The sequence below is a fragment of the Sciurus vulgaris genome, assembly GCF_902686455.1.
Source record: "Sciurus vulgaris genome assembly, chromosome: 1".
Classification (NCBI taxonomy): domain Eukaryota; kingdom Metazoa; phylum Chordata; class Mammalia; order Rodentia; family Sciuridae; genus Sciurus; species Sciurus vulgaris.
Window position 1 is genome coordinate 193,193,025 of NC_136461.1, and position 12,958 is coordinate 193,205,982.

General features: G+C 43.8%; 1 protein-coding gene across 2 annotated transcripts in view; it reads right to left on the reverse strand.

Moving 5' to 3' along the window:
• The window catches only part of SNTB1 (syntrophin beta 1), a 242,551-nt gene extending 230,241 nt beyond the window's left edge, over positions 1-12,310 (reverse strand). Inside the window, exon 1 of one of the 2 annotated variants that reach the window (XM_079141538.1) lies at positions 11,427-12,310. In XM_079141538.1, coding sequence (XP_078997664.1) covers positions 11,427-11,997 — 571 coding nt within the window. In that variant the 5' untranslated portion in view covers positions 11,998-12,310. The remainder of the gene's footprint in view (positions 1-11,426) is intronic. The other variant, XM_079141537.1, reaches the window with a different exon arrangement.
• Positions 12,311-12,958: the final 648 nt, after the last annotated feature.

A 12,958-nucleotide genomic window follows, 5' to 3' on the forward strand; every position in this document is an offset into this window, starting at 1 on the left:
AATGAGAGGACAAGAAAGTAGTTTTGGAACTTAGAGAGCTGTATGACAGATGAAATGAAAAAAAAATCAAGGCAAGAGGGGTAGATAAAAATATAGTAATTCTCCATGGGGGGGTGGGGGAGAGAACAAAATTAAAAACAGAAGGACAGTTTGAGAAAAAAAAAACCAATCAGGCAACAATGAAAATCAGTTTATTAGTGACTTAATACAGGGGGTCCAACATTTAACTGACAGGATTTCCCCATACAGAGAACAAAGAAAATGAAGGCAAGAAACTGTACAGGAAAATGCCCCAGAACTGAAGTATAAAGTCTTCAGGCCAGAGGGCCCAAGAGGGAGTAGTCCAAGTGACAGGGCTTCAGGCAAAAGTACACAGAATGGGTGGATTATTTAATATATATGAGTATTTAGAAAAATTATTGCTAGAAATTTGGTAAATCTATTGTTGCACTTGGAAGAAGAAAAGTAACATAGATATTTTTTAAATTTTTCTAAAAAATATTAAGAAACTAAGCAAATGGGAATGAGAAGCAGTTACTAACTTCAAGAAACCTAATCATACGATATTATTTGACTAGAAAATGGAACACTTTACATGGTCATCATTTTATAAACATTGACTGGTTTGGTCAATAATGCTGGAATTGATAAATCAAGAAATAGTAGTATAAGCTTAATACTTAGAATATTAAAATGTATATTCTAATTTTAAAATATTATTGACATTATGATTTATTTTAATATTCTAACTATTTTCTGGAAAATACTGTACAGACACTAACATCTGGGCAGGAGAGGGTGTGAGGAAAGATAGACAAAGGAAGGCTATAAGCATATATTATGTTAATTTAGAAATTTTTTAGAAATGAAGTAGAGAACAGAGGGAAATATAGGAATATTGCAAGCAAAAAGAAAAATCATTAACCTTGATTTTCATTATAGATGAAAGAATGCTGCAGATGAAAGTATTTGAAATGCTGAGCCCCAAATAGTCGAATAATTACCTATATTTTATATTTCACTTTGCTTATATAACTCTCCTGTGTTAGTCAACTGTGACCAAAATACCTGACAAGAACAACTTAAAGGAGGAAAGATTTATTTTGGCTCAGTTTCAAAGGTTTCAGTCCATTGCCAGCTGGCTCCGTTGCTTTGGGCCTGGGAGTGTGTGACAGAGGAGGCTGGTCACCTCATTGAGGAAGCAGAGAGACAAGGAGACAGGACAAGATAGAGTATCCAGGGGCACACCCCCAAGGACCTACTCCCTCCAACAAGGTTCTGCCTCCTCAGTTTCCACAAATTCCCCATAGAACATTCTGCTTTGATTACCTAAATGGATTGAGCCAATGATGAGGCCAGGGCCCCAGGATCTAATCACATCCCCAAAGCTCCACCGCTGCTGCCTGCAGGACCTCACCACGGCTCTTCTGTGAACCTATGGAACATTCCAGATCCAAATCGCAACACTTACATTAAGTCACCTTCTTCTGAAAATCCTTCCTTTTAACTTCACATATCCTTTGTGCCTTCACTTTGGGTATGTTGTAAGTTCTGTGGCAGCACTTACACTCATATTTGTATACTTCTTTATTATTTTGTAAAATGCATTTGTAATTTGTATGAATGTAACCCATCCCTCTACACCTGTCTCCCCTCTGCACTGTTCTTCAAAAGAACTTGAATTTCATCTCATTCCAGCATAGATTTTTGCTTCAATCTACCAAAAAAGTCCCATCTTAAAAACCTTAAAAGAAATACTTTTTGCACTAATAATATTGCATAGTTACTATATGCCATATTGAATCAGTTCAAACTGCTTCTGCTTTTTATGTTTTTCATCTCTGATGTTAAGAATAAGCCTTAGTATTGCTGGCATCATGAAGTCACTGGAGGTTTGGATGGAAGCTGAGTTCCTTTGGAGAGTGTCACCAACTAACTGCTCTTGTCACTCATCCAGGCCTCTTCCCACCTGAGACCACTTTCAATTATCTGCCCAAACATTTTTTCAAATGCACAATGACATTGTAAATTCAAACCTAAATATTTATTAGAACTAATTTGCCTTTCAAAATCTCAAGAGAAATACTTTTTCTCTTCCTTCCATCAGTACCAAATTAGAGATTTCAAAGATTCTTTGTTGTTGTTCTGTGTGATGGGCTTTTGTTCCTATTTCCCATATATTGAAGGTTCAGCCTGTCGCATCCTAACTTTAAGCAGCCATCCTACTTGACTCCATCTCAGACAATTTTTTTCTCCCTTACAGGTACATAAACATGATATGTGATCCACTGGTTGATCACTTGGATTCCATACAACAAAGTACTACATAATTGAATAAAAAACTGAAGTATAATACTGGTTTAATAGCAGTTATGTAAGTACATTTATGTAAATTTACATAAAATAGTTATGTAAATTTACATTTTTAATAAAAGAAACATTTTGGCTTCTTTTAGCTAATAAGATCGTCACATTCCTACAATTTTTCACAGAAGTTTGCATTTTGCTGTGTAGTTTAAATCCTTGCTTTCTGGCTTTCCTTTACAAAACACTTTTTTTTCCCTGCATCTTTCTGCAAAATCAGCATTTTAATACAGATTTTACTTTTGCCCACCAAAACCCACAGCAGCCTACACTGTGGTCTGGTTGAAGGAAAACATGTGACATTACTAAAAATCATTAACAAAATACACCCATGTGGGTTCATAACTCTGATCCCTTCAAAGCAAGCAAACTCCCTTTGAGACATCCGTTACACTGTTCCCTAACATGGCAAATTGAAAACTGTCACATGTGCCCCCCCAAAGGCCTTTCTCAATATGTGATTAAACCCTTTAACTTGATTGAACCCTCAATCTGAAAATAACACCTGGCTCTGTGTGTGCTACATGGCCAGCGATTATTGAGTCCTTACTCTGCTCCAGCAATAAGCTGACTGCTTTTCATACACAATCACTTTACTCCTCACAGCAAACCCAAGAAAAGAAAATTTACTTCACTGATTAAGAAATTGAGGCTTGTAGTTTAGTAACTTCAATGAGCTCCCACAGCTGGGAAGAGGTGGAATAAGGGTTCAGCCCAGACAGAGCCAAGGGAAATTCCACCCTCTAAACCACCAACCTATATGTACTGCTTACTGCTTTGAGGGGGACAGGGACAAAAAAAAAAAAAAAACTTGTGATGGAATGAAACATGGCAGTATGCAGAGCAATGCAAATAAATTGGATTTGTTAAAAGCAGCAATATTCAGCAAGCAGGCAAATTTTAGATGAATCTTCCCACAGGAGCAGCAGTTTTAAAAAGTACTGAGCTTACACACAGGTCATCATTTTAATTTCCTTCATGATCACTGTGCATCATGAACTTTTCCATCTCGTCCAGCCCACTTTGAGAGTGAGGCTCATCTGCATGGGTCTGCTAGAACACTGACTTCGTGGTGGGTAATGTGTATTTCCACTTAAGACTCACTCTGCAGGCCAGAGCTAAAGGCAAGCATTATTATAGATCAAGGCCAGTGAAGTGGGTAATGAGGTTTGGTATATAAAACACTTGGTATAAATGCAGGGGAACTTCTGGCTTTTCTTTAACATTAACTGCTTTGAAATGCATCATGTGAAATGGAATGCTTAGAAGGCCAGTAGCTGCTAGGGAATAATTTTCCAAGCAGACCACTGGTAGCTTCGGCTAGATGCCTTTCACAAATATGGAGCTTTGTGCAGTGAGTTATTTTTAATACATACTCCATGGGGCGACTTCTAAAATGGATGGCTGAACGTGAAGCACATCACCCACCACAACAGAAATAAGGAGTTGGAGAGCCGTTCCCACCAGCTTCACTGAAGGAAGACGGTCCACATTCTCACACAGATACATGAGCGTAAAAAAAGACACAATTAAAATATCCAAGCAGACAGTTTTCATCTCCTCAGGTAAAAAGTTCTTACATATTCAAATTGGTAGGCTCTGAGCCACGGGGGCGCAGGAGAGGGGGTTATAAATATAACATTAAAAGGATAATTACATTTTCCTAGAACTTTTAAAATCTTGTCTTGTTCCACTTTCAACTGTCTTTCAAGATGGGTCTGTGTTAAGCAAGTGTTTCCGGATCTAGAAAGTCACTTCCTTATTGCTCTCTATAGAACCAGGTGTAATTCTCATTACCTAATGCCAAGGGTTTATCACCCTCGCAGTGCAGGGTGAGTGGTCAGGAAAAAGGGAAACTAGTCCCAGGATTCTTTCCCTCCCTCCCTCTCTAACTTCCTTCCTTCCTTTCTCCCTCCATCCCTCCTCTCTGTCCTTTCCCTCCCTCCCTCTTTCCTTCCCTCTTCCCCTTCTTCCTTCCTTCCATCTATTTGCCTTTGCATTATTTCCTTTCTAACATTTTAATAGCCTACTGTGTGCAGGAACTGCCCTACACTCTGGGCACATGCTAATCCTCATCACTGAGTACACTGGCTTGTCATGAATAATCTCAAGGACTTCGCAGTCAGTGTCTGATGGCTGCCTCCTTTGTTACTTTAGGCTCTCTGAAATCAGGGGCCACAGCTTATACCTCTTCAACTCCCTCTGTCCACTATGGGATATCTTGAGTTTGGGTAGTGCCCAGCAGGATGAGCTGGAGGGGAGGTTAGGCGATCTGATTCCCAGCTCCATCATTTACAAAGTAACTTCAGGTTACCTACTCTCTGGCACTTCTCCTTCCTCCAATGAATCCAAGGAGATCACAGTGCCAGTCCCTCCATCCAAAAAGATTGTCTTGACCACAACATCATAATGTGAGCAAAGCCACTTTACAAAGCTGTCCTTGCTTGAGAAGGTGCTCTTAAGTAAAATTCAGGGGAAGGGGCTAAACGCCTGAGCCTGGTTGACCTTCTGATAGAAGTGTGTCTCTAGCGTTACCTTCCTGAAATGGAAAACAGGTGATGTCCCTGCTTTAAACACCTCAGCCTCAGTACAAAGTCCAGTTCTGTACACACAGGTCTGGCTTCCATTTGGCTTTCCACTCTTGCCCATCAGTATGGTGTGAAGGTCACATTCTGCCTTCCTAAGCATACTCAGTTACAGTGGATGTCCCTACTCTCCTGGGGGCTTCCTTGAGGAACTGCCTTCCATAAGCCTGTCCAAGGATTGACCAGGAGCCCTTCTCTAGGGATACCACAGAATTTTATAACACCCCCGAGGTAACCCTTCTTCCTCTGTCCTATGGGTATCTGCACCACTCTTATCCATATCTGTCACTAGATTGGTGCCTCTTGAGGGAGAAGTCCTACTGGCATGTGACACATAGAAGACCCTCAATAAATGACTCATTAAGTGGATAAGTATGTAAATGAATGAGAAACTTTCTTTCAATGAGCAAGAAAGACATTATTTACTGAGGTGCAGTAGATTCTGGAAGGACTACCTGGGAACTCCCTTTGCATTACTACTTCAGTAAACTCCATTTGACAGGCATCGCAATGTTCTTTTCCAAAGGTGTCTATGTTTTCGTCTCCAGATCCTTCAAACAAGTTACCTTACATGGTAACGGTGAACTAAAGTTGAAGATGGACTCAAGGATGTTAATCAGTTGACCTTAATGTGGCGAGATTATCTTGAATTATCTGGGTGTGACCAGAGTAATCACAAGGGTCCTTAAAAATAGGTGTCCAAAGAAGAGGTAGGAGTAGTTAAATGTGAGGAGAATTCAATCTACCACTGGAGTCTTAAAAACAGGAAGGAGACCATGAGCCAAGATATGTGGACTATTGAAAATTCTAGAAAGGCAGAGAGATTCACCCTAGAGTCTCCAGAAGGGAATGCAGCCATTCCCTTGACTTTAGTTCAATAAGACCTTTGTCAGACTTGTGACTTAAAAAAAAAAAAAAAATCCCTGTATGCTGAGCGTGGTGGCATATGCCTGTAATCCAGTGGCTTGGGAGGCTGAGGCAGGAGGATTGTGAGTTCAAAGCCAGCCTCAGCAACAGTGAGGTGCTAAGTAACTCAAAGAGACCTTGTCTCTAAATAAAATACAAAAAAGGGCTGAGGGTGTGGCTCAGTGGTCGAGTGACCCTGAGTTCAATCCCCAGTACCCCCCACCAAACAAAACAAAACAAAAAAAATACCAAATCCCTGTAAGATAATACATGGGTGTTGTATGTAGTAGGGTTCCTGATACCTTATCATAACAGCAATAGAAAACTAAAACACCACACAAGAAAGTAGAAGACTTAATTAGGACAAATCACTCACCTCTTGGAGCTTCATTTTCCTAATAAAAAAGGTGGAGATGAGCATCCTTAATCTGCTTATCTCCTAGGGCTGTTTATCAGTAACTATAAGGTCTGTGCTGGAATCTAAGACTCAGCAGTCACTGTGCGTCTTTGGCAAGAGACTCAAACTTCTCTGTGCCTCAATTTTCTTATCTGTAAAACAGGGACACCAACCCACAGGAATCCAAGCAAACTGCTCAGAACAGTGCGTGACAAATACATCATTTGGAGGAGAGTTATCACACTACTAGAATTTAGTAATGGCAGTCAGGGATCTTGGGCATACCAGGGCAGTCCTTCACAGTGAAAGACTTCGAGACCCCAAATGACACCTTCATATTTTCAGGAGGGCATGGATGATGATTTTACATAGAGGTGTTTCATTATCATTATTCATTATCTTCATTATTACCTCTAGTGTAGTTGAGTCCCTGTATTTATCTGCTGAAATCCTGCTTTAAAAAAATAATATCTTTCACTTTCTCATTATGTTAATATTGGGGCGTTACATTTATCTTTTTTTTTTTTTTTTTTGTGGTACTGGGGATCAAACTCAGGGCCTTGTGCTTGCAAGGCAAGCACTCTACCAGCTGAGCTATCTCCCCAGCCCTACATTTATCTTTAAATTAGAGACAGACTATATTACTTATGAAATTCATTTCATGATAATATAAGGGACATGAACAAATTTGTTATTAAAGTGCACTTTGGATCTGAATTCTGATAGAGGAAGATTTACAGGTGGTTTAATGAAGAAAACCAGGGCCAAACAAATATGGTATCTTGTTAAAAAATGAAACAGTTACAAGAAACCTAGGTTTCAAGGCCTAGGTTCTGGTTCTGGAGTCTGTGTATCCTTTAAGAATCTGTATGGCCTAAATAAAGTAAGATTCCTCAAAGATGAAATTCTCTTCCAATCTTGCCACAAAAATCACTGTCTACCCATAAGCCCCATCTTCCTGTTCTACCACCTCCACTTCCACTGCCAGAGAGAGTGATATGAAAAGGACATTCCAGGTGACCTCAGCATCCTGGGACAGAACTGCTGGGGAGCCCTGTGGACATAGTTCATGTTAAGAACTGTCCTTGACTTTCTCCTTTGAGTTTTCACTTTTTCTGATCCAGTTCTACAGGACCCAGGGATGTTTTGTCTAGTCCCATCTCCACACTTCCACATGAATCTTCCAGAGCATTCTGAACAGTTCAATTTATTTATTTATTTATTTTTGGTACTGAGAGTTGAACCCAGGGGTGCTTAACCACTGAGCCACATCCCCAGCCTCATTTTTTGAATTTTATTTAGAGACAGGGTCTTATTGTGTTTCTTAGTGCCTCACTGTTGCTGAGATTGGCTTTAAACTCCTGCCTCAGCCTCCCGAGCCACTGGGATTACAGGCATGTGTCACAGCACCTGGCTAAACAACTCAATCTTGACAAAGTTATAGAATAATTAATTTTATTATTGTTTCAGTTACAAAAGGTAATATTTCAAATTATTATTTTATGAACCGACTAAGGACAAAAACCTCTCCCCATACCCAGAGCTGCCAAGGATGCTTCTGCAGGTGAGCCCTGCCCATCTCCAGAACATTCCACCCATTGCAGTCTATGTGAAGGATGTCCCCTGGAATTATAGGCTCCAATACCTATATGGTTGATTGTGGGGTCCTCGATCCCTCTCCCTAAAATGAGAAATGAGTACATAGTGTGAAAATTTCTGATCCTAAGTCTAATGAGTACTTAGCAAACCAATGGCTTAATTGGCAATTTGTTTGCTTCTGAAATTTGAATGGTGGTTTAGTGTTCACGCTAGCCATGTGTTCAACTTTGTCTCTGTATACTACGTCATACCACAGCAGCTTCCTTTTGATGGCCAGACGCTTGGTGTACCCAGATTTTAATACTTCATCTTCCTTCCTTCCCCTCTTTTGAGTATTCTGTATAATTCCGGCTTTCTGCTCAGGGTAGTCTCCATGACTTCAGCATATTTGGGGAATGGGGCAGGATGTCAGGAGCCCAATAGCTTCAGCTGGTTCCAGTGCACAGTTCCATGTGTGCTTAGAGGTTGAAGGTATGAGCTTTTAGATCACATAGACCTGGAAGACCGCTACTGTTACTATAAGCCAGTAACAGTAGTGTTCATAAATTTTAGTTTCCTCTTTAATAAGGTAAGCAACAATAGCACTGGCCTCACAGAATTACTTTAGGTGTATCATGAATAAATGCAAGTTAATTCTAGGATGCTCAAGAAGTGTTAGTTATTATCATGATCCTTGATCCCCAGATTCTGTTGGACTCCTGTGACCCCCAGAAGGATGGTCTCTCCCAGCATGACAGTTTTAATAAAACAATTTAAGGTAAGAAATATAAACTCCAGTAAAGGAAAAGAAAAAGATTGTCCCTTAGAAGGGACAATTTCCTGTTTGTTTCATTTAAATTGTAAAAATACTCGCAGCAGGCATTGATGCGTGACCTTTATTCTCAGAGTCCTCCTCCATAGGGTAGCCCTGTAAAATAAAGAGGTCGGGCAGTTTCTTTATTCCCATTTTGCGGATGAAAACACTGAGATTCAGGAAGAAGTTATAACTCTGTGGCAGAATCTAGCACGAGAATGCAGGACTGAAACTTGCAGTTCCGCGTTTCACTCTGCCACGCGTTCTGCTAGTAGAGGTAGGAACTCTCCACAAGGGGGCGCATGTGTAGTAATGGGGTGCACACTGATGGTGGGTGGGGTACTCATCTAATCTCCATAAACTCCCTCAAAACAAACTAAACTAAACTAAAACTGTATATTTGGCATAAAAGACCCCTTTAAAAGTCTCCTTTAGTGCCCTAGTCAACCAGTTTACATTCCCAAAGCCTCTAGTAGAAATTCCACTATCGATCCTGCATTCAGAATGTGAGGTTTTTGGTTTTAAGAAGCTCTGGGGTAGTTCTAGCAAATTCCTTGAACTCGGACTCTCTACACTAGGCCAGCTACAACAGGGAGGGTTGCAATGTCTGCCTTGAGGTATGACCACAAGCATCACACCCAGCTCACTCGAGGACCCACAGAGCCTTCGCCTGAACAAGAGACATGGTGTTTTGAGAGAGGCCTGCGCTGTGTCTCTTCTCAGTGGTCAATTTATGAAAATTCGGGCTGGGGATAAGCCTTCCACACTGAGCCAAAGTGGTTCACTTCTGGAAGGCACCCAGGTCTTCTCCACATGCCCTGCCTGCAACATGTGGCGGTGCTCGGCAACGTCATGTGAGGGTTTTGCAAAACTCACTTTTCCATTGCCATCTCAAGAAAGCCACGTAGCTGCTTATTTTTTTTTTTTTTTTTTTTTTTTTTTTTTTTTCTAAATTTATTTTCAACCACAGGGAGTCACCTTTTCCCTATTTATTTATTTATTTTTCTCTTTTCTGGTGAGAGGGTTTTTTGGGTTTTGTTTTGTTTTACCTCTTCGCCCGATCATTATTTGTTTAATAGAAACCCAGGAGAGGAAGTAAAGAAGGGAGAAATTAAAGAACAGTGTCTAAAATAAAAAATTAAAAAAAAAATGACTTTCCTTTTGTCCCTCTGACCCTGGATATTTTTAGTAGGTACTGCAGGCTGAGCACATACCCAGCAGTTTACAGTCCAAACTGCACTTGTCCCAGATCCCACCTTGTCCAGGTGGCTGTGTGTCCCAAACCAACACACACTGAGTCCAGAAAACTTTTTTTTTTCTGTTTACTTATGTTAATCATCAAGCCAAAGCAAATACTTTCTGGATCCAGGGTGGTAATTAAATATGAAGACATCACAAATCCTCTAGACAAATAAGTGGGGGAAAAACCCTCTTTGTATTCTAGATCAGGAGTTGGGCCATCACATACCAGGGAGTTGCATCAGCTGTCACACGCCTAGCAAAGTTCCCTGACTTGGAACTTTCTGTATCACACACCAGCATAATTAGGTGACAAGGAAATTTACTTAAATTCTTAGTTTAGCTCTTAAATTAATTACCAAATCACAAGGTCTCAGATGAAACATTGTTTCATTCACTCTGCCTGCATGTCATTGAGCACCTAAGCTTAAGCTAGAACCATAACTAAATAAAAGATCCCCTCCAGGACAACAAGAAAAACTGAAAAGCAGAATCACTATATGATATTAGGGCCCACAGAGTAACATCCAAAGTGTTAAAGAGAAGAATAGATATCAAGTGAGAAATGCAGAGATAGGAGAAAGGAGAAATTACCAGTAACTACCAGCCTGCCTGCCCTTCTTCCCCACATAGTGCCACATGTCCCAGAACGGGTATGACAGTCAATAATTAGGGGATTAAGGACATCAGACCTTGAGAGAGTTTCTAAGGTTCTTCATATGCAGGAGAAACTTTACAAACGCAGAGTTGATTCCACACCACTCTGAAAAGGCTCCAGAAAACACAGGCAGAAAAATCCGTTCAGCTCTCCACCCATAGGAACCTGGAATCCAGACTGACCGGCGGAACGCCGGGCAGGGCAGTGGAAATGAACTTGTGCCTAACTGCAACGCATTTCCCAGCCTTTGGCACTACTCCCCAGGCACAGCCACACTGGGTCACCAATGTGCATGAGAGAAGTGGGGAAGGATTGCTGGAGTCTAGCATTCAAACACTGCCACCTCTCTGGCTCCTTTATGATTCCATTCAACTCTTTAAGGTTGGGTTGCCCAGGTTTCTGAGGGGGACATTTTGACAAAGCAGAAAACTACCAGGGTCACGCGCGGTTAATCGATGGCCCTGATATGCAACATGGACGAGTTAACATCTTGTCTACTCTTCATGTCCCGTTCCACTTGCCAATCCCTACACTAAACTTGGATTAACCGTTGATAAAAATGAAACAACATGCATTTAGCACCGAATCCGATCAAGAAACCCTGCTTACCTTCCCTTTTCATTTACCCACTCCCGGGTCAGGGCCTGTAACGTCTTAGGAGTGGGGACAAGCTGTACCCAGGTGGGTGAAAGTTGTCAAACTCAAAACTCTGTGCCTTGGCCACCCTGATGCCCCCGCCCCAGGACACACACACACACACACACACACACACACACACACACACACACACGCCGCGGGTCCCTGAGGTTGAGGGCACCGCTGAGTATGAGTGTGCGGGTCGCAGACCTGTAGGTGTGCGCGCCACGCGCGGCGTTAACCCCTTACCTTCCAGCAGCACTTCCTTGCCAGCGCGTTTCAGCGCCTGCACCGCTTCGTCGTGGGTGGCGTCCCGCAGGTCTGCTCCGTTCACCGACAGGATGGCATCGCCCACGTACAGGGCTTGGGTCTGGTCGGCCGCCAGCCCCTTGAAGATCTTGCTGATGAGGATAGGCATCTTGTTCTCCTTGCCCCCTTTGATGCTGATGCCCAGTCCTCCCAACTCCTGCTTCAGCACCTTCACGCCGCGCTTCTGGTTGGAGATGGACTCGGGCACCTGTTCCGGCAGGTCGGTGAAGGCTGTGCGGACCCCTGCAGGGGAGTCGGGGGGCTGCGCGCCTCCGGAACCCGGGTGCCCGGCCCCAGCGCCCCTGCAGAACGAGCCATTAGTGGCAGTCCCGATGCCGTTGTACGCCGCAGCGCCCTCCTCACAGCTGAGAACCAAGGCGTCCTCGCTCAAGTTCACCAGAACTTTATGCCAGCGATCCCGCACCAAAACTTCCAGCAGACCGCTCCGCTGCGCCCGGCCGCCTCCCCCGCCAGGCGGCCCAGCCGCCGCCGCCGCCGCCGCTACCGCCATCTTTCCGGCATTCTTAAAATGCCATGTGATTGCAAAAGGGGGGAAAAGTGGGGAAGGGTTGCGGCGGGGAGAACGCGGGGCCCGAGGGAGCGAAGCGAGCGCGTCCCGCAGGGAGCACGCGGCACGCGGGACTCCGCTCCCGGAGTTCGCAGACGCACTCGGCGCGAGTTGGCAGGCGCAGCGCCGCTGGTTCCCCCTCGCCTGATCCTGGGCGGGGTGGAGCAACCTAAAACAAGAAGGAGAGACCGACACAGGGGAGGGGACAAAGCCAGCTGCCAGCTGCAAAACCCCAAACCCAGGGGAGCCGCGAACAGCTAAGTGCCGGGGAGAATCCGTAGGAGGCACGCTCGCAGGCAAGGGCGGGGACTCGCCGCCCAGCGGCCGCTCACCTGTTCAGCTACCGCAGCCTCGCCGCTCGCCAGCGGCGCGCCGGCCCGGAGACCCTCGCCTCTGTACCTGTCCTACAAGCTCACGTTGCGGCAGGGACAGCTTCCCGGCTCCTTCCCGGCCCCGCGCCACTCCTGCCTGCCCAGTCCCTCTTTCTTCTTAACTCTCCCTTCGCCGTGGGCGTACACACCCCTCCTTTGCCAAGTGTGTGTCCTGTCTCGGTGCCCTCTGCGGGTTCTTCTTAGTCCCCTTCCCTTTCAGACCCTGCTTCTAGACTTGACACTTAGCCCTACTCCTTCAGTTGTGTGTAGATTCAGTTCTCCGCAAACTGGCTTCTTCCAGTCTAGGCTTCGCTCCATCTGCAGAATTCTTCCTTGTCTGTCCTTTGCGCCAAGACCCTTGGGAGGACAGTAAATGCAGACCCAAGTCTTAGATTGTTCCAGAATCAAGAGGGAAGACGGACCCAGAATGAAGCCTCAGCATAACCTGAGCTCCCTAGGCCTCCTCTTCTTCATACAAGACATCCTTTTACCTGGCTCTGGATAGCTTCTCATCTGGCCCAGGGTTTTCAACA